Raw genomic sequence first — 21,688 nt, 5'->3', positions numbered from 1 at the left:
GGAATAGCAGGGGGGACTGCAGGACAGGATTGAGGGGCACTGGCAGAGCTTTGTGGGGAGCCCAGCACTGGTGTGGCATGGGACTGCAGGCTGGGCTGAGGTGCATTGACGGAGCTGCAGAGCAAGCCCAGTGCTACAATACAGCTTAGCTTGTATCTGCAGAACTGTGCAGCAAATTTGTGCACATTAGCTTATCACTGAATTCCTGACAATCAGTCGAAGCCTCTTGCACAACTCCATTGCTCCGTATTGTCTGGGTCACCGGTTCCTTAGGAGTGGCACTAGCTCAAACTAGGTTACATCATTGCCTACTCAGGCTGAACTGTACACCCTGGCTGCGTCTACACGTGCACGCTACTTCGAAGTAGCGGCAGTAACTTCGAAATAGCGCCCGTCACGTCTACACGTGTTGGGCGCTATTTCGAAGTTGAAATCGACGTTAGGCGGCGAGACGTCGAAGTCGCTAACCCCATGAGCGGATGGGAATAGCGCCCTACTTCGACGTTCAACATCGAAGTAGGGACGTGTAGACGATCCGCGTCCCGCAACATCGAAATAGCGGGGTCCTCCATGGCGGCCATCAGCTGGGGGGTTGAGAGATACTCTCTCTCCAGCCCTTGCGGGGCTCTGTGGTCACCGTGGGCAGCAGCCCTTAGCCCAGGGCTTCTGGCTGCTGCTGCTGCAGCTGGGGGTCCGTGCTGCATATACAGGGTCTGCAACTAGTTGTTGGCTCTGTGTATCTTGCACTGTTTAATGAAAGTGTGTCTGGGAGGGGCCCTTTAAGGGAGCGACTTGCTGTTGAGTCCGCCCCGTGACCCTGTCTGCAGCTGTGCCTGGCTCCCTTATTTCGAAGTGTGCTACTTTGGCGTGTAGACGTTCCCTCGCTGTGCCTATTTCGATGTTGGGCTGAGCAACGTCGAAGTTGAACATCGACGTTGCCGGCCCTGGAGGACGTGTAGACGTTATTCATCGAAATAGCCTATTTCGATGTCGCAACATCGAAATAAGCTATTTCGAAGTTGGGTGCACGTGTAGACGTAGCCCCTGTGTGAGAAAGAGCAGTATATTGAACTACTGCCTATGACTAGTGCAGGAGGCAATGCATAAATTCCTCTGCTTGTGGCACCACAGAGGGCATAATGAGTGTCTGATTTTTCTCACACCAGTCAGAAGAGCAAGAAAGTTGTCACATTACCCATGAACAAACACCATCAAGTTGTATCTAGGGGCTGGCTTTGCTTGGTCAACAAATGATAATCATGTGCCAGTATCAGCTGTGTGCCGGAATTGTTTGGAAAAGCCAAGACAATCAGGACCCAGATACCTGGAATTTGACTAGTACAGGGAATAGTAACAAAGAGGTAGCCGTGTTGGTCTGTATTCTAACAAAACAAAATGTCAGATATGCTGACTGATCAAATGAAGTGGGTCTGTCCCATGGAAGCTCATCACCGAATAAATAATTTTGTTAGTCTTTAAAGTGTTACATTTCTGCTTTTTGTGAGGGAATAGTATGTGCTTTATTGCCAACTACTGTTCTAAATGCGTGTGGAACAAGGATGGGGGTTGTCTATTTAAATCTGGAGGGAGCATATGAAGTGAAACACAGGCTGGGCTGACTCTGGCTGTTACCTAGTGTACTGTCACAATCTGACTGATAGCATGTTGAAGTGTAACACTTAGGAGGAGGGAGGGGTAGCTCAATGATTTGGGCACTGGCCTGCTAAACCCAGGGTTGTCAGCTCAGCTCTTGAGGAGGCCATTTAGGGGTTTGGGGCAAATGGGTTTAAAAAAACAAAGGGGATAGTTCTTGGTCCTGCCAAGAAGGCAGGGGACTAGATTCAATGACCTCCTGAAGTCCCTTCCAGTTCTGAGGTGTGTACGTCCAAATAAGTGGTATTTGTGGATTGCAGAAGGAAAGAGGGAAAATAAATGGTCTGGGTTCTTTTCTCAGGGTATGTTGACACTACCACATTTTTTTCCCCAAGGAAACTAATGTTGACACGCTAAAATTGGCAATCACAAGGTCACCAGTACACATTCACACTTACCCCCTCCATCGAAAGATGCTCACATCAGGAACTCCCCCACTGACAGTGCTAGCAATGCACTCTGGGTATGTTTCACACAGTGCCTGGTGACACCATCTGTTGCTAGCGGTTTTGGCACCATGAACACAGCAGGGGGCATCTGGAGTTGTGCAAAATGTCCCATCAGTCACCAGTTTGTTCAAAGGATTCCAGTATCTTTCCCCAACGGCCATTCTCTGTGGTGTACTCTGGCATCTTCCATGGGGAAGAATGGATCCCATATTTCTCTCACATGCACTGTTAACCATCATGAGGACCTCGCACAGAGCAGCGAAGATCATCTTGAAATTACTGAGAAAGGAAGATGACTCAAAGGAGCTCAGCGTTGGCCGTGATATGGACAGCAGCAACCTGCCTTTGCATTTGTTAGTCTCAGAGCAGCTGTACAAGGCAGAATGGCACTTTTGGTGTGGGATGCAGACCCCCCAGCTACAGAACTTTGGGAAGCATAAAGCAACCTTCCTGGAGCTGAGTGAGAAGCTGGCCCCGGGCTTGTGACGCAAGGACACCCCAATAAGTGTGCCCCTCAGAAAACAGTGCACTGACACCCAATAAAAGCACTCCCCACAGCCGATCAGGGAGGTGCTTACATCTCACAAATGTGTGTTGGTCCAGGCATCACCATCATAGTTGAGAGAGGGTGTAGAGTGCATGGGAAAGTGAAGACTCCCCACGAGTGAAAAGGGATATGAGGGTGTGTGTGTGTGTGTGATGGTGGTGGGGAATTGTTGGACATAGAACTTTGAATCTGCCACAGGGCAGGGTAAACCCATGTTGTTTCCCTCTGCTGCTTGACTAAGCACTTGGTTCTGCTTCTCCTTTTCCAAGCATTGTTCCCCTAATGGAGAATCTCCTTAACTCCAGTCATCAAGGCTGGGGTTTGGAGGGTAGGAGACTGCCCTATGCTCGCAGTCACAGGCCCCTTTGTGCAGTTGGAGCAACAATGGCAAAGTTCTTAGGTGCCACAGGTGTTCTAACATTTGTAATCAGCCTTTGTTTTCAAACCCTCCCCTTTCCCAGTCAGCTGGCTCTTGTCATTCAGGGAGCTGCGGTGGTGACGGGACGTTACCTGGCCAAAAGGACAAAGTACTGCCCGGAGAAAATGAACCCGACATAGGTGACCTGGGCAGGGTGGAGAGGACACAAAGAAGGCATGTGCTCCAAATACCAGGGGTAGGCAAGTGGGAGAAGAGGCAGGTCCTGGGGCAGAGGGTATTGTCCAAGCCCTTTCCCAGGCTGGGGGAGGTCACATGGCTGGTGGCCTCCCTTTCACCAGTGGCTTCTGAACCCAGATGCCTTCTCAGGCACAAGGATGGTGTTTCATGGAGTTATTTAAGAAAAAAGGGGAAATAATCCTGACAACAAACCACCAGTTGCTCCCATCCTGCATTTAGCACTACAGCAATTCTTACAAACTTTTCATACGTATCTGTCTCTGCTTTCTATTTCCCCATCATTAAGTCAGCTCCAAAGATGCTATGCTTGTGACTCAAATACTACCACAGTGACTCCAGGATAAGGCTTGCACCTGCATCAGACACACAATCCGATACTGTTAATGCATCTCAGAAATCTCACAGCCTGGGAAGAGCAAAACCAAAAGAGCACAATAGAGTGTGAGTGCCAGAGAGTTCAACTGGAAACTCGGCAACTCCTGAGCATAGATGTGTACTCAAGAGCCCAGGAAGAAAAATTCCATCTGCGAAGGGGGGGCGGAAATTTGGAGCACAATGAATGAAAGAGAAAGGAGGAGCAAAAGAGAGTGAAAGAATAAACAAAACCAATTAGAAGAAAAGAAATGAAACAAAGAACAAAGGATGCACAGAATGAGCAACTCACACAACCTGGGAAGGGACAGAAGATTGATTCATTACTGAGTAGAGCTGCCCCCCAAGGGAGGGATAGTGAGCTGGGACTCTGACCTACAAACTCACAGCCATTGCCGCTCACTTCTGCACTCACTGGAGCATAGGTGCACCCCTTGCTACATATATCGAGCAAGGATGATGAGTTTCTAAGGGAAACAAAGCAAGCTCAGAAGTTGATGTCTAAAACACAAAAGTTTCAATTTGAAATTAAACATGCAGCTTAATGAATTTATCTCGGATTGAGAATAAGGCAGTGACTGACTCCTGCACTGCACTTCCTGGCACATTCAGGTGCGGCAGCTCAGAAACCACGGAGCCTGTGAATAAATAAAAAAAACCCTACACTATGCAAATATAAATCTGATTGAAACAAAAACATATTTCAGTTTCATTTTGAACCTGGGACTGAACCCTGAACTCTCACTTCCTATTCCTCACCTCACATTTTTCTAGTGTGCAAAGAACAATGAATGTGCATCTGAACAATAACAAGAAGCCCTGTGGCACCTTATAGACCAACAGATATTTTGGAGCATAAGCTTTTATGGGCAAAGACCTACTTTAGCTGATGAAGCAGGTTTTTGCCCATGAAAGCTTACTCTCCAAAAATCTGTTAATTTATAAGGTGCCACGGGACTTCTTGTTGCAGATACAGACTAACACAGCTACCCCTCTGATACATTTGAATATATATGTGCGTGTGTGTGTGCAAATTATATCAAACAATCATGAAATTAAAAAATAAATACTAGCTCAACACTCTGCACTTAACATAAGTGTGATTTATTTTTTTATAAGGGAAGTGCATTGCTATGCTACCCCAGTGTGTCTGTGTTTTAACTGCAATGTTTATGCCAGAGATGGATCTGAGTCCATGTGTCTCCAGTGTCTGAGTGCTGGAGCTACCCTATCAAGATTTTAATAAAATGACCAAATAAATGTCCCAACCACAAGCATGATAAATCACTGTTGTGGATTAGATGAACTCCTTTTGGCTTGGAGTCTTCGTAGCACAAGTCCAGTGAGCAAAGCATCTGCGGTTTGGAGAAGACTGGCTGAGAGGTAAATGAAAGACTTGTCTAGCAGGAAGACAGGCATTTCCTTAATCTTTCCCCACCTCGCCACAGCTGGGCACTCAGTCCTTTTCTGCTGAAGTCAGCGGAATTAAAAGGTGCTCAATGCCAGCTTGTGGCGTTTTGCATCTGTGGAGGGCACACTGAATTCTGGAGTAGTTGCTTGGGCCCAGTGAGGTTTCGGAACACAGGACTGCTGTTTTAGGACCTGAGCGTTTGCACAGAAAAATGTTGCAAATCATTTTTAAGCTAGGAAGACATTTAATGCTGACTGCTGACCTGTCTTTTTGATATCAGCACTGAGACCGTCACTGCAGATGTTACCAGATTTGCCTGTTGCTTTGGGGAATGCTCTTTTATTGGGGTTATTCTTTCTTTGGGAGTGGCTGAAAATGCGACCAGTGTGCTGCTGCTTTACTTGTGTTCTTATAGGGAACTTTATTTCTCCTTTCTGCCAGTTCCCTCCCACTGGAGCTTCCCTGCAGGATCTAGGTTCCCCAGGACTGGCTTCTTCCCACCCTAGAATCAGATCAACACAAGCACTCACTCCCTACTCCCCAGCATGTCTGAGAGGACAAGTTAATCAGCACTCACAAGCTGACCCCTTTTGTGTCCCTCGACTCAACAGGCTGGGTTGCACAGCAGTGCCAAGCTGTGACTCTCCCATGGCCTTGGACTCAGTGGGCTGGGTTTAAACAGCACTTTAAGGTGCCACCTTCATATGCCCCAGATTCAGCACCTCCCTAGCCTCACTTTCACACCACAACTGTTGTGCTAGTCACCACTTGCTGAGCAAAGCTCATTGGCTTTTGGGCACTACAGAAATCTTTAGCTTAGGTACAAGGGGAGTTGGTGCAGAATGAACGGGGAAGCCAAAACAACCCCTGCAAGAAGGGAGGGGAGAGAAAAACAACCATCTTAACCATGAAAGTATTTCCAGGTGGGACCCATACAAGGGGAGTCAAACAAATTACACAATTAAATTTAATTTAAATCTGATTACAAATGTTGAGGCTAGCTGACTGATCACATAAAGCAGGGCCAGGAGACTATGCTTAGAAAGGGGGAGAGAGAAAAAGAGAGAGAGAAAAATCCATGAAGATTGAACTGGTCAGGGTTCCCAGGCAGTGATGGTAGCTAGCGTCCAGAGTGTTGGAGACAGGCCCCCGGCAGCATCAGTATGGAGAAGGCAGAGTCCCAATGGAACTGATGTAGAGTTTAAATCCAGGCATCAGAACATTTACTGGGGCTTGAGTTACAGGTTTTTATGGAGACAAAACAATGTTTCAAGAAGGAACACTAGAGTCGTGGATGGTTAAGTGGATGGTTCAAAGGAGTATTCTAAAGTTGTTCCTTCAGACTAGACTAAAGAAACTGATCATTCCCGGCTATGCATGGTTTTCCTTTGAGGGAGATCAGGATGCAATTAGGCAGTTTTGGTATTTTGGATACTAATAGAGGATTTATTGTAACAGTTGGTCTGATATTTACTGATCTGAGTGTAGTCCCAGATGGGTGGCTGTGTTAGACTTTATCTTGGGGAAAAACAACCCCAACAACAACAAAAAAGCAGTACTAAAGACTAACACTTTTATTTATGAGGTGGTGAGCTTTTGTGGGAAAGACTCGCTTAATCTGATTTGGAGCAAAAATGATAATATAGGGCGTCTATATATATAGCAGGAGTGGGGAAAGGAAAAAGAAGTTGGGAAGCAGCAGGAGTGGGAGGGGACAAGAGTCACCTATCATTAATAGGACCTGTGGAAGGGGTAAATTAAGTGAAGTGGGATGGGGGTCATTGCTGTGAATACCAAAGGCAGGGAAATTGTCCTTGTAATGCACAAGATAATTGAGATCTCTGGTGGGTGTTGATTAAAGGTATCAAACTTGCAAATGAATTCCCATTCAGATGTCCAGTTCAGATCTCTTTGGAATCTGGTGTTAAAATCTCTTTGTAATAAAACACTTACCCTCAGGTCCATTACAGTGTGTCCTGAGAGACTAAAGTTCTTACCCACATGTTTGTGTGTTTTCAAATTCCTGATGTCTGATCTGTGTCCGTTCATCCCTCGGTGCAGGGACTGTCTGGTTTGTCCAACGTACATGGTAGAGGGGCACCGTTAGCACCTGATGTCCTATAACACACGTGCAGGTATATGAGCCTCTAGTGGGGTGGCTGATGTGATTAGGTCCATTGATGGTGTCATTCTTATAGACATGTTTCACAACGTACAGCTGCTCTCTAAATCATACACACAGGGAGCTGGAACTAGAAATCTCTCCCACCAGTTCCATAACCAGGGGCTTTTAGGTACTGAGCTGAAGGAGAACTAACTATTAGTTACCCTTGGCAGCAGGTTTCTTATCACCACTCTAGACCCGACCACTAGAGGGCGACCACATACTCCTCCCTGTTCACAAAGCCAGTGCACAGGGTGGTTAATCCTCGGGGAATTCTGCACCAGAATCTGACCATTCTACGCACAATATTTTAAAACTCTGAAGAAACCTTCATATTTTATTTGTCAAAAGAACAGTTATTTTTGATCATTTATTTCAAAATACTTGTCAGCAAGTATGTTTGTACTGGTAAAAATAATAAGATTCAGGAACTGTTGTTTGACAAAATAATTTCCTTATACACCATATTAATTCAGAACTGTGGTAAGAAATCACTTAAACATATTCTACAGAACTGAAAGGCGTGGGGGAGTCAGGGACCACCGAGGAGTTGAGGGAGAGGGAAGCACCCCAAGCTATCTGTTTCCCGGAAGCCCCTGACTCTGTGGGAGCTTTCTCCTCCCTTGCTGACTGGGAGCTGCCGCTGTTCTTATGCCATAGTGCCCTATTGTGGTTCAAAGGCTGAACTGCAGCAATGTTTCGGCAGAAGGCCTTTTCTGCTCCAAAAATTAAAATATACGCACATTTCACTACTTATGCACAGAGTAGGGCAGAATACCCTCAGGTGTAAGCATTGGATGCTCATGGAATTGTTACTGTATCAGTACAATTGTCCCTAAAGCAGTTGTTTGCTAAGGATAGCTCTGTGGTTTGAGCATTGGCCTGCTAAAACCTAGGGTTGTGTGCTCAATCCTTGAGGAAGCCATTTAGGTGTCTGGAGCAAACAGATTAAAGAAAACTTGTGAGGGGTAGTGCTTGGTCCTGCCAAGAGGGCACAGGACTGAACTTCCTGACGTCCCTTCCAGCTCTATGACGTGTGTATCTCTGTGTGCCTTTGAAAAGAGTGGTGAGGTCTATCCTGACTCCTCCTCCGCAGTGAAGTGATAGTTGCCCTTGATGGGCTCTTTGATTTTCCTGGCAGGAGAGCTGGACAATGGCATGTTGAGGTGTTTCCTCCAGCCAGTGAAAGATCCAGTTGTGCTGCAGGCCCTGAGCTGGGACAAACACAGGCACGTTCAGCTTCTTATTCTTTTCCTTCCTTCCACAAGTTTTCCATCAAGTTTGGCACTGAGGGAGAGGGAGCTCATCATCTGACCCGCCTCTGTGTACACCCATCAAATGTCCACAGTGGTGATAAATGCCCTTCTTTTTCTATCATATAGGTCTCTAGCAACCCCCAGCTAATTGCACCAAGCTTACATGGACTTGGCACAAGGTTGAGGATGGAAAATCTCCAGCATGGTCTGGGTAGAGGTGGGTCTCTTGACAAGGACTCAGTGGTATTTAGTACATTCATCCCACTGGGCTGAACATAAACCACAAGAGCAGTTTAAGTCAAGCCCTTGGGTTACAGTTTTCAGAACAGGAATCAATGGCTATTCGACGTTTTCTGTTCAGGAAGTTCCCTAACAGGTCACAAGAGTCCCACTATTAGATGTAAATGAATTAGCAGAACAACGCTCACTTGGAGGGACAGCCAGGTATACCAGAACAGGATATAAGGCTATTTTTCAAAATCAAACCAAAAACAACTAATGAAATAAAATACTCACCCTGCGCATACCTCAGTGCTGCAGGTGAGCCTATACCAAACACCCATGTCCATACAGGCCCCATACTGATCTAAGTACACTCCTTCCACACTGGAGTAACTCAGTGACTGAACTGGAGTTACTTCTCATTCACACACCTGTGTATGTGACAGCTGACTCAAGGTCTCCATATAAACTACTCTTTATTTCTGTGACGGGAAGAACCAAAGTGTGGATCTGTGCACTGCAGGACTTGGCACTGGCTGTTTTGATTGAGCTCTGTCAAGTTTGTATGATGGATTTGAATCAGAGTTTAGGCCCAGGGCTCTTGTTTGAGCCTTCACTCATGGGCAGCAAGCCCTGTCTGTCTGGGTACAGGGTGAAGACAAGCCAGGCAGTAAAGAATAGAGCTGCGGTGGCCAGCTTGCTGCTAGCCACTAGCCACATGTGGCTGTTTGGCTTGAACACTAAATATTTTCTGAATGTTGTGGCTAGCTTGCTAGAGAAATAGCATCATGCAAGAGACAGGGACATGGCCGCTGGGCAGGATTAGCTCCAAAAGAAGGAAGACTCAGCTCAGCCACCTTTGGCCTCCAGGGATTAGGTTTCCTTTCCCAGCCCTCTCCCAGCTGCAGCAACTGGAGCCTGAATGATAGTTGGTAGGCGCTGCTCAGGCTACAGGAGTGCACCTGTGGAATCCAGAAGCCAGCAGTTCTAACCCAGCTCAGCTGCCAGTCACTTTCACAGTGCAGGGGCAATGTTCCCTGCACCGCCAGAGCTGGGAGAGACCGAGAGATATACCCTCCCCTCCTCTCTCGTTGCTGCCTTAGACCAGCAGGTACGCTGCAGATGGCTGCGGGGAAAGTCCTCTCTCTCCCTGGCTGGGGCTGGGAGTCCCAGGGTGCCCTAAAGTAAGTTTCTCTATCCCATTTCCAACACCGCCTCTCTTTGCACATTCTGTCTGCAGGGTTCAGGAGACACCAAATTAGTGGAGTCGTGTCTATGTGGCTACACGTAAGAGGTTTCATCCTCTCATGCATGGCCGCCCAGCTATGCACGTTAAAGGGAACTATGGACCCAACCCTGAGAAGGACCTGGGAGCAAACAGCCAGCTCTCCCACATGGAAGGCCAAACCCAGTATTAACACTGCCGAGAGGGGCGACATGGAAAGTGCAGAGGTAGGGAGTCAGCTAAGATGTAACCCAGGGGAAATTTGTGGGCAAAGGCAGCCTCACTACAGCAGCTGAGATCCCCGCCAAGCTGGTGATGGGCAACCCCACCACTGGCAGGGCCCTGGGTTGGGGACCTGGTAGACAGGCTGGATTTGGGCCCCCCAGCACCACTGCTACTGCCTTCCAGGGTGTTGGACCCTGCACCCTGCATTGTTGACTCTGGCTGCTAGGCCCCACAGCCCTTTGGGAGAAGAGCATTGTCATGGACTTAGGCTCCACTGTCCTGAGAGAATGGACTGCCTACTGATGCTGGCTACCCAGCCAGGTTGTCCAGGGAGTCAGTACTCAGGGGCAAAGACCCAGACCATTGAGCCACACCATATTGGACCCAACCATGGGGTCACGGAATGCATGGCCGGCCTCTGGCAGGGGATGGGAATTCCAGCCCCACAGCAGCCTATTTAAAGTTTATTTGTAAATGCAGAACAATCAACAGCCAAATATTTCCAGTGCCAGATCCTGTGGTGTCATTGTTGTGGGCCTTAACACAGATATCAGAGACATAAGTTTGATACTTGTAGCTGATCTCTAGTAGAGAGAACAAAACCTGCTTAAAATGTGCTGGTCCCTGCCAGTAGTTTGTAAAATGTTTTTTAGGGTATTGACATTCCCAGAAAGTTGGAGAGCTGGAACAAATGGGGAAGTTGTAAGTGTAATTGAAGCAATATATGTGGTGTGACAACTTGTTTGTTTACCAACAGCAGGGAAAGAGCTCAGGTGATCATTCTTTAGCTCAGCTGCTCTCACAGTGTGTAACACAATGTGGCTTGTGAAAATTTGATGTCCCTTATTATGTTGCATGTGTTTCGTACTGGCTGGTGTTAACTCCATGGGGTGCCTCAGCTTCCCTAGGTACAACATCAATGCATAGCTGGTGATGGGAGTTTGGGTGTGATGACTACTCACATGTACTCAGTGACCCTGCATGCCCTTCATAAGCTAAGCAACCAGTTGACACGTTTTGCCAGGGTAACGGGACAAAAGGAGGATGGAGGAGGGACCTGGCTGTTTGCATTTGAACCGGGCTGAATGAAGAGGGAGAAAAGGAGGGCCAGGGCTCCAGCTTAGGCCCCACCTCTGGGCCCCCTCTTGTGAAGATGGATTGTGCAAACTGCTCCTAGTTTCTGTGCTGACAAGTACATCCTAAGCTTTCTCCCTGTCGACTAATAAACCTCCTGTTCTACCTGCTGAATGAGAGTCACATCAGGTTGTGGATGGGGTGCAGGGCCTGGTGACCCCTACACCCTGTGACACAGTGAAGCACTGAAATACCCAAACCTGTGAAGATGAGGGCAGATCATCATGAAATCTGCAGGAGGAAGGGCCATATGAATTTAAAGAAAAAATGGGGGTGAAACATGGACAGATGTTCCCCTTTGGAGAGAGTTCTCCTCCTCCTGCCTGTGAGTGACGTGACCTCCCTGCATGGACGGGTCAAACCCAGAAAGAGTGTCCAGGACTCTTTCAACATGAAAGAAGAGGGAACCTTCACCTGCTCCCTCTGTAAGACTCTGCTGTCAGGTCTCAGGCAGTGTCAGCAATGTAGGTTCCCTACCGAAGCACAAGCACCCACACTGGGATGACTTCCTCTCTTTGTGGTCAGTTCCTTTCCCCCCCAAATCTGTCATGAGGACACAGCCTTTGGAACAGGGGAGCACAGCCCCACAGACTCCCTTCCTCAGACTACAAGGCTGAATATTCCCTATTACACGTCATGATAGTTTCTGTAGAAGTAACATTGTTAATGTAAATAGTTATATTTCTGCCTCTTTACATGACTCTAGGCTGTTTTGATTGGAAGTGCCTTCTCTCAACATTCTATGTGTATTCCTTCCTTCCAGGGATGAAGGGACCTAACTGAATGTGGGAATTGTGATGCAGGAAAGACAAGTAACAAAGGGGTTGCTGTGTTAGTCTGTATTCTAACAAAACAAACTGGCAGTCATGTAGCACTTTAAAGACGAACAAAATAAGTTATTAAGTGATCAGCTTCCTCACATCTGAGGAAATAGGTCTGCCTCACGAAAGCTCATCACCTAATAAATTATTTGGTTAGTTCTTTAAAATGCTGCGTGACTGTTGGTTTGTTTTAAAGGAAAGACAGACATGTCTGGGAAATAGTGATGTACCGTGCATGTGTTCTGGTATAGACTTCACTGAGAGTTCATCCCTGGTCAGTCCTCAGCTAAGCATTCATTTTAAACAATATAGATTGTCATGGAAATTCACATGTTATGGTTGAAACACGATCAATTTACTGTGTTTTTTAGTAACAACTCAGTGACTTGTTACTTGCCAGAGTCTTATTAGTTCAGTGGAAATCCAGGTTCTAATTAACTGTCCTCTTGTAAGTATTCTCTATAAAAATCATATATTGCTCCAGAAGAAATATTCATCTTTTACATTTATTGCTAATCTGAAATCTTTTCATGGTTGGTTTAATCTCAGGTGTGAATAACGCAGGGAGAATTTCCCATTTACCTCCTTGGATTCAATGCAGGTCTCAAATCTGAATTAGATTTAGGAACAACTGTGTTGGTCATCTCAGAATATCCTCTTCCTGGGTTCTCACCTTTGCCATATGCCTGATGTGTAAGCCCACCTAGCAATCAAAAGCTGGCCATGCCAAGAGATGGCTCTGTCTTGTCTCTTGATTTGTTTATTCTCAGCCTTTCCTCATGATGTGCCCTGAAAGCTGCACAATTCATCTGGCAAGAAAAATGTCCACTCGGGGGGAAGACTTTCAGAAAAAATTTAATGTGAAAAAGGCAGAAATTGAAGCTAAAGACATTATAGACATAGAAAGCAGGAAATTTTCCCCCCACCCCATCCAAATAACGGAAAATTGTACAAAGAAAGCTTATGAATCTTTTCCCACTCCCACTTGTATTTCCTGAAACTCCATAAAAATTCTTTAAAAAACTAAACAAAGCAAACAGCTGCTTTGTGCATCTGCCAGGAAGGGACTGTCTCTGGACCATCACAGCAGAGAAAGAGAAAAAGCATTTACTTCATCAACAGCTAGTTTGTCCAATTAATTTTTCCGACATGGATTCCCCCGGCGTCACCCAGTTCCACATCATCATAACTTGTATCAGTAGGAGGCAGGAACGGGGTTTCCATCTCTGTCCCAGACGCAACTTCATGCTTTAGTGAGTGCAGATTCCAACCTGAAAATAGCAAGGGGGAGACGTACAATCCATTCTATGGCTACGTGCAGCTGCAGAACCAGGGGGAGTGCACTTCACAGCAGTGGCTCTCAAACTTATTTGATTGTGGCCCCTTTCTTTGTATCTGTAGTATTATTCACACACACACACACACACACTGAGAGGCAAGTGTATAAGTCAACTTATTTAAAAAATCAACATGGAACTTTCACTAAGTATCACAAACAGTAAGACACTGAGTCCAAAAGAGCCGTGTAAGTATAACATATCACTCCCAGACACTCAGCGTGGAAGGCAGCACCACAGCCAGCAGCTGAGAAGTAAAGGTGGCAATACCAAACCGTGCCATCCTTACTTCTGCACTGCTGCTCCTGATGGTACCACCTGCCAAGCTGGGCACCTGGACAGGAGCCTCTGTGCTGGCTTCTCATACCCCCCTCCACTCCCCAGAATATACTCTGTTTACCCCAAGTTGAGAACCTTTGCTCTCCAGTGCCAGTTAGGAATTGTCCCCTCTTCGGTCTCCTGGAGCATCTGTGACAAGTTCTAATCCGTTCTCTTCATACATAGTTTGGAAACTAAAACCTTTGGTTTCCAGATCTAGTAAAGTACCCGTCACTTCACGTACAAAGCCCAAGCACATGCGAGCAAGTGGTGTACAGTGAAGAACATTATAACTTTCATTCTGCATTAACATGAGCATAAACACATTCTGCTTCTCAAGTACTAAGTGGTGCACATTTCCTCACTCTGCACCTCTGGGGTGTCTGGTGGTGCCTCTGCTCATGGCCCCAAAGGAAGGGGAGGAGAGATTTTGGCCAAGGACAACATGCAAAGCCTGACTCTTACAAGACAGGCTATAGGCTCCTTAGCACTTGTGAAAAGGTAACAGGATTTTGGTTTGTAGGATTCTGCCCAAGAGATACATGTTCAGTAAAGTGGTGGAAATCCAGTATTCCCAGGGTACGGCAGCCACAAAAGGGTGTGAGCCGAGGTTGTGAGGGGTTCTAGGCAGCTCACTTGTTTGACTACGAAGTACCACACAGCGGAGCCCGACTTTTCCTCTCACCACCGCAGCGCAGAAGCCTCTGCTTTCAGGGAATGAAGAGAACAGAGAGGAAGAGTGGTTTCCCCACCCCCTACCCCGCAATCATTGGTATGGCCCGGGCATTCCCAAGCCACCCTGTTCTGCAGAGACACTGTAGTGCAAACTCACCTGTCTGTGAATCTCTGTTCCTGTCACTCCTCCCACTGCCTTCCTCACCATTCCGCCCCAAACCAGAGTCATCTTCAGGGACAGACACTTCTCTGGCATCATCATACCCATCCCCTAGGGCATCTCCAGGCAGGGCAGGGGCATCTGGTGGGAAGATGTAAAGTAATTAAGGGAATATTCACAACAAAGATAGAAATAAACTACAAGCGGCACATGCACCAGCCTCCCCGGTCCCTGTGGTCTGTCAGCACTTCCACACCCAGGCAGGGCGAGGAGCTCTCTGCTGGAACCCTCAGAAGGGAGGAGTTCACATGTTACATTGATTTGATACATTTCAATAACTGGTTGAGGGGATCCCAGAGCTCGCTGACGAGCTTACGAATCTTCTCACGCGCCCACTTGTATTTTCTGAAACTTCATACAAATGTTTAAAAAAATAAAAACACAACAAAAAAAGCAAACCACTGCTTTGTGCATCTCCCAGGAGGGGACCGTCTCTGGACCATCACAGCAGAGAAAGGGACAGAGCATTCACTTCATCAAAGGCTGTTTTGTCCAATTAATCGAGAAAGAGATGAGGACAGAGTGCCTGCCCCTCAGGGAGTTCCGCTACAATCATTACGGGTAGATATGACTTGGAATTGCCCAGAGAATCGTCCCAGTTTTCTGAACTTGACATTAGTTTTAAAATGCCTTGTCAGTGTGTTGTTCTGATAAAGTTTACCCCATGAACTGCCATCTGTCTCCATCATGCTGCCACTGCTGGGAGCTGAGCCAGCTAACGAGGGCAGGACAGGGCCGCTGCAGTGTAAAATCTCTTTGTTCCACCTACATGCTACTTATGACATGTTCAACACTGATGTATAGAAGAAGCAATAGCCTGGTGCCAGGAATGGCTGTCAGGGAACACTGCTGTACTGCGGAGGTCTCTGATGCTACGTGCCCCACCGTACAAATAATGAGTAATCTTTGTGCTCTCAGCAGTGAAAAGTACAGCGTGGACAGCTTGTGAGAAAAATGCTCCTTCTGTCCCTGCAATAGACCTCTGTCATGCCTAGGACATTACACACTTCCCAACCCCTGGGCCTGCACAAGGTTCTTCTCATTAATGCCCCTGGTCAGCACCCCCAGCAAACACCAGTAGCAGACACTGATGGGTGAACATTGGGGTTTTCCTCACCAAGCCCTTGTTGTCACTGCTGGGGATCACATTTACTTTTTTGATAGATTAATGTTGTTTCCAGGAGATGGGTTCACTGCTTACCTGGGCCACTTGGAGTCTGGGGCACGTCATCCCAGGAAGGCTCTTCCGCATTGTCATAATCCAACTGGGACCCCTCAAGGGAAGCTCCGTCTGGAACAGCAAACACCACCCTCAGCCCAGGCACTGGCAGTGCAGGTGGCCCTTAGAGCCAGAGCTGTTTGTCACAGCATGTGGGAGGGTGAGTTGCAGGTGCCCATGGTGAGAAGGGCACAAGTCAGAGAACTGCAGTAAAACAGGAGTCTCAGAAATATCCAAGGGCTCAGAGTCCCGACCTAGTACAACAGTGGTTCATTTGTGTGTTGCAGTGGGAGCAGGGTCTGGCCTTGTGCTGAGATAAGAGGCTGGAACATGGGCGCTGCCAGGCCGGAGCCGGCCTGTGCCAATCCAGCAGAACCCTGCAGACAGGTTTGAATTGTCCTGTCACACATTATCTCCTCTCTCTGAGCAGTGTGAGTTGAGCCCCACTGGACTCAGACACAGTTTACTCAGACAGTGCCCCAGCTCCTCACCTGGGGAGATCCCAAGGATCTGTGCTCAGGAGAGCTCACGTGCTCCATTCTGAGGCTCTGTCAGAAACCCTGTTCCACAGGATTGGACCCGACTGTATGAAATGTGAACCATGGGAGGGGAAGTGGCTGCAGCTGCAGAAAGTGTCACAGAAGTTCTGTTCTCTCCCCAGATTTGGGTCTCTGGCCTGAGTCTGCTCCTTCCCCGTTACCTTGCTCTGATCCAGGATCGTTTTCCCCCTCACTGTCCCCGGTGTAGTACTGCAGCTTCCTCACTGACTCATCTGAATAGGAGACTGCAGAGACAAGAGCCAGAAATTCATCACAGTGAGAGCAGCTGAACGGAGGGGCGGGGAACACACCAGGGGCCTGGAACAGGATTTCTGGCTTCAGTCTGGTCCTCCTCCCAGAGAAGATGCTGAATCTCTGTGACTCTGAGCAGTGAGGGGCAACACACACACCCAGGAGAAATCTGGATGTTACTGTCATAAGTGTGACTGACGTTATGTTACATTTTGTCTTGCAAGATGCTGTGGTGAGTGAAGGGAATGTCTCTGGCCACTGGTCCAGGGAAGTGCACAGCGGTTGGTCTCCTCGGCCACAGACGGGACTCTTACCTCCAAAGGCTAAATACCTGCCTCCCCCATGAATCAGTTGATCAGCTCTTTGGGGTGTTTCCAGCATAACCCAAGAACAAAGTCTGTGAGTCACTCTAACCATCTTGAGAGGGGTTCTGAGGGATGCTGCGTGTGTTCCCAAAGTCCTGCTACAGCTGAGGCCTTGGGCAGGATGTTCCTGTCTGACACTGAGATAAAATGGCGCAAAGGGTAACAGAGTCGTGACTCTAAGCCACAAGGCTCTCCTGGGCTGATCCCTCTGCTCTGGGGGCAAGAAGGAGACCACCTAGGAGACCAGTGTCTGAGACAGGAGGGGGCACAGAATAGCCTCGGCCCCAATGTTCCAAAGCAATTTTCAAAGTATAGGCTCGCCTGACGCCAGAGACAGTCACTTTCCTGACCCTCTCACTGGAAACATTCCCAGGCTGCAGCACGGGCAGATGTGACATGATGTGTCTGGAGAGCTGGGACTCACACAGAGTATGGCGGAAAGACAGCAAATCTCACAAAGTCTACCTGAGTAACTGCTGGTCTCACTACAGACCCAGCTGCCACAAGTAGAGCATGGCAAAAAACAGCTGGTTTGTTTCCACGGCCATTGTAAAAATAAATAAACAAATGCATAGATACAAATGCTTTGCCTTGAGCTTTTTTGAAAGTTTTTGGCAAATGCAAAACGAAAGAGTTTGATGCTGAAGATACCTTTTGTGTTCTTTTGGACATTTGTAATTTTTTTAAAAAAGTAGGTTTATAGATTAAGGGAATTTATAATAGAGAAGTTAAAGTAAACTCCAAAAACATGTTTTGTTTAGAAAAGATTGAAATTAAATGAATGAATGTGTTTGGAATAAGTGGGTGTAACTGATATGAATTTGTGTATTTTTTGGTGCTTCCAAATCTGCATTTTTAACCAAAATATTTTGTTATACATTCTTGTGCTCAGCTCTAATGAGAAGCTCACAGGGCTGAAGCTGCACTGATGTAGCTCTGTGTCAGGGCCTCAGGATGAAGGGTGTTAGATAGCTGCTCCCTGTCAAGGGTGAGACAGACATACCTGAGCGACTGAACATTTGCTTCTCTCTCATGAGGTTATAATCAATCTCCTCGTACACGGCCTCAGAGAATGGATCCAAGGGTCTTTTGCTGTCTGCAAACCAAGGGCAGGGTTAGCACAGGGTCAGAGAAACCAGTGTTTGGAAACATCATTAGCTCATCCAGCCCTCTCCTGTTGGGCCTGGTCCAAGCCTGAACCCCACCTACTCTCTGTGAGTCTGTAAGGTGCCACAGGACTTCTTGTTGTTCTCAAAGATACAGACCAACAGGGCTACGTCTCTGATACCTACCACACAGTCTCACTGCTTTGTCCAGGCTGGACTTAAATGGGCTAGTGACAGAGACAATGTCCCTTTGCACAACTTACCATTGATGATGGCTCCTTAGACTAGTTTGGTGTCAGGCAACTTCCTCACATTTATCTTAACTGTCTGCTTTTTAATTTCATCCCATTATTTCTGGTTACTCCACTTTGAAGCAACTTAAACCATTCTTCCCCCCATGCTCATGTTTCCACCCATCCGCAAAATAATAACTCTTCTTTTCACAGACTTTAAGGCCAGTGGGGACCATCAGAACAGTCTGTCTGACCTCTTGTATAACTCAGCCTGCGACACTTCACCCGGACACCTCATGGTTGAGCCCAAAGATCCATTTAGACTGAATCACGTCAGGGGAATCAGCTATTGTGTTCCACAAGCAGAGAGCAGGAGGGAGTGAGGTACCACCAATGGTCAAGGCCCCTGCAATGGTAGGGAACTGAAAAGCTGAGTGATGTCTAGGTAATCCTGGCAGGGGATCTGTGCTCCAGGCTTCAGAGGAAAATGAAAATCCCCCAAGGTCCCTTTTTGCCATTTTGACCTGGCTGAAAATTCTTTCCTGACCTTCAGTCTGGCAATTGGTTTGACCCTGAGCTCATGAGAAGACACACCAGCCGGACACCTTAGATGGAGGTTTCTCTGTCCCGCTCAGACAGCAGGCCCAGCCCATCCAATGTCAAGTGTGAGGCTCTTGCTAAAGCTGGATGCATTAGAGAAGGGTGAAAACAAAGCTCAGAATGTGAGGGCTTCCCCAGATTCCTTCCTCCTTGCAAGTAGCTGGCTGGAAAGTTGCTAACGGACCATGCATGTGGATGGCAACCCCCTGCCCCGCTTTCTTTCCAAGGAGCTGAGAGCTCATATTGGTACAGGGTACTACAGATGAAAAATCCTCCACAAGTGCCACCCATGAGCATAATACAGAGCAGTCCTGCTTTCCCACATTGTTCCTCCCGCACAGTGTCCTTTCTACTGCATCTCCCTCTTCACAACCGTTTCCCACGGCTCTGTTTTAATTTCCTTTTTCCCCGACAATATTTCCAGTTTCTCAGGGTTCCACTGCCTAATGACTCCGTGACACTAAGCACCACGATGTGGAACAGAAATTGCAACCCCATGCAGGACCTTTGGGAACCACGGTATGAAATCGGTGACTGGCTTATGTACGATTCTGTTCTAATGCCCATTGGAGAGTTACCACAGCTCCTTCATGAAGGAAAAACACAGGTGGTGGGAATGGGGGGATTAAGGTGAATCACTGAGATTGTAAATAGTTCCAGAAAGGAAAGAGCCTTCCAGGTGGTCACACAGACTGGTTCAGAATGGCTTTACTGGAGATCAAGAGACAGAAAGATTTCTGAGATAAAAGGCTGCTTTTAAACAGACTCAGGATCTCCATAGCGACCTAGCAAATGGACAGGACAGGTTGGTGGAGCCTCCCTCTGGGGAGGCAAGTCCCAGCTCCTCCTGTTCTGCTTCCCCAATGCCCCATGGCAGTGCCCAGAGACAGCTCTCCATCAGCCAAAGGAACCCCTAATTGGCTGAAGCCTTAAGACCTCCCCTCTCCGCCAGAGGAGCCCTGAGACTGTGACTCTCCCTAGCTAGTAGCACATTCAGTCAACATAATAATAAATGAGAGAGGAGTTAACGGGGACCCTCAGCCACCCACCCAGCCTGGTTACACCCCTCCCTTTGGCACCCTGCAGGCCCCTGCTGTTGCAGAGGCTTTTCACACAGTGACACCCATTAGGACTCACCTCTGCGCTGGGCCCTGGCACTTCGCACCTGCACCCCCAGCAGGATTAGGACCAGGCAGAGCAGGGCCCCCAGGATAATGCAGACCACCACGAGCACCGTGACTCTCCCACTGTCGGATGAAAGGCGGCGCAGGGGAGCTGGATGGAAACAAACATGTGACAGGGAGAGATGGGTCTGTGAGAGTCCAGGGGAGGTGACAGGGAGCTCCCCAGTCACTCATGGCACAGCCCAGGGTGGCAGCGTAATGGGCTGGGACATCTGTGTGCCTGGGTGGCAGCTCACAGGCTGCTGTTTAAATCGTGGGCCTGGCACTGTCAGCTGAAACCAGGAGCCAGGCCTCGTCCTGCTCAGCCTGGCCTGTAGCTCCCACCAGGGTGTCATTGTCCCCTAGATGTGACAGGCCATGGAAAGGAGCTCCTGCCTTCAGGCTGCAGCTCAGAGCTCCTTCTCTGGGACCCAGCCCAGGGAAATGTAGCCTTGATGGGAGGAGGGGCAGGTGTTACCTGGAGTATTCGGAGAATCTGTCTTCGGTGTCACACCTGTGAAGGGAAAAGGGGGAGAGTTGGAGCCTGGCATTGGGGACAGGGATGTGGTTGTTAATGGGGGAACATCTCTTCTGAGTTCCTGGGAGTCTCCCTGTGTCACCTGCACAAGCTCCCTCTTAGCAGCACAGGGCCTGTACGATAAGGATTTCGGACGCAAATCCCATGTGCTCTGGGCAGCGATGAGGACACTGGTAACAAACCATCACACAGGAGCCTGTCATGGATGCAGGGGTTACATGGACTGATATCTGAGCTGCTCTGAGCTCAGAAAACTCCCACCCGCCACATCTACAATGCTCCTGCACCTTGGGATTGGGAGGGCCTGGACCATGACCAAAGGGGCTGGTATGGGGAGCTTCTTCCTGGACATCACAGGATGGACTTAAATCATCTCCTGTCACTCACCTGAGCAATTCACAGCTGCATCCCCCTTATGGTAACAGTTGCTCTCACCCCAGGGCCTGGCAGGACAGTCCCACAGAGATGACTCCGTCCCTCTGCAATGCAGCGTCTCCACCCAGATGGGACCAGTCCCCTCACCGAATGCAGCCTCGCCCAGAGCAGACACAGCAGCGCCACAGTCCAGTTGTTTACACACAACGTTAGCATCCGCCATGTCCCAGGAGTCATCACAAATTCTACCCCAGGAACCACGGTACCAAACCTCCACTCTGCCCGAGCACCTGTCCTCTCCTCCCACGAGGCGCAGCTTCTCCTGGTCTGGAAATGCAGAAACCTCATTTGTTAGTGGGACAGCTGGGAAAGCCCTCAGGGACCAAAGGGGAGACAGAAGACAAGGTACCTGTGCAGCTTGTAGAGTTTGGGCATTCAGGAACTGGGGTCAGAGTTGGTTTTGCTTTATTGCCTACAGAGAGAATGCTGAGGTGAGTGGACTGAGTTGTGTGTGTGAGGCTGGTGAAGAATTTATCTGCAATTCATATGCCTATTTTCAGCACTGTATAACCTGAAACGGGAACTCTAGGTCATTGAATACCCCATTAGTTTGCAATTCATCTGTTCCTTGGACACAGCAGGAGACACACACA

The 21,688-nt window shown here is 48.1% G+C and overlaps 1 protein-coding gene across 1 annotated transcript in view; it reads right to left on the bottom strand.

Annotated features, from left to right (window-relative positions):
• Positions 1-13,217: 13,217 nt before the first annotated feature.
• LOC142014078 (antigen WC1.1-like) overlaps positions 13,218-21,688 on the bottom strand; it is a 33,701-nt gene continuing 25,230 nt past the window's right edge. The window contains exons 8-16 of the mRNA XM_074996135.1: positions 21,445-21,507; positions 21,048-21,362; positions 20,601-20,636; positions 20,093-20,234; positions 18,024-18,112; positions 16,565-16,648; positions 15,847-15,936; positions 14,583-14,726; positions 13,218-13,366 (exon numbers count right to left, since the gene is read on the bottom strand). Coding sequence (XP_074852236.1) covers positions 13,218-13,366; positions 14,583-14,726; positions 15,847-15,936; positions 16,565-16,648; positions 18,024-18,112; positions 20,093-20,234; positions 20,601-20,636; positions 21,048-21,362; positions 21,445-21,507 — 1,112 coding nt within the window. The remainder of the gene's footprint in view (positions 13,367-14,582; positions 14,727-15,846; positions 15,937-16,564; positions 16,649-18,023; positions 18,113-20,092; positions 20,235-20,600; positions 20,637-21,047; positions 21,363-21,444; positions 21,508-21,688) is intronic.

This window comes from Carettochelys insculpta, chromosome 1, assembly GCF_033958435.1.
Source record: "Carettochelys insculpta isolate YL-2023 chromosome 1, ASM3395843v1, whole genome shotgun sequence".
NCBI classification, from domain to species: domain Eukaryota; kingdom Metazoa; phylum Chordata; order Testudines; family Carettochelyidae; genus Carettochelys; species Carettochelys insculpta.
This window is presented reverse-complemented; position numbering and strand designations above follow the sequence as displayed.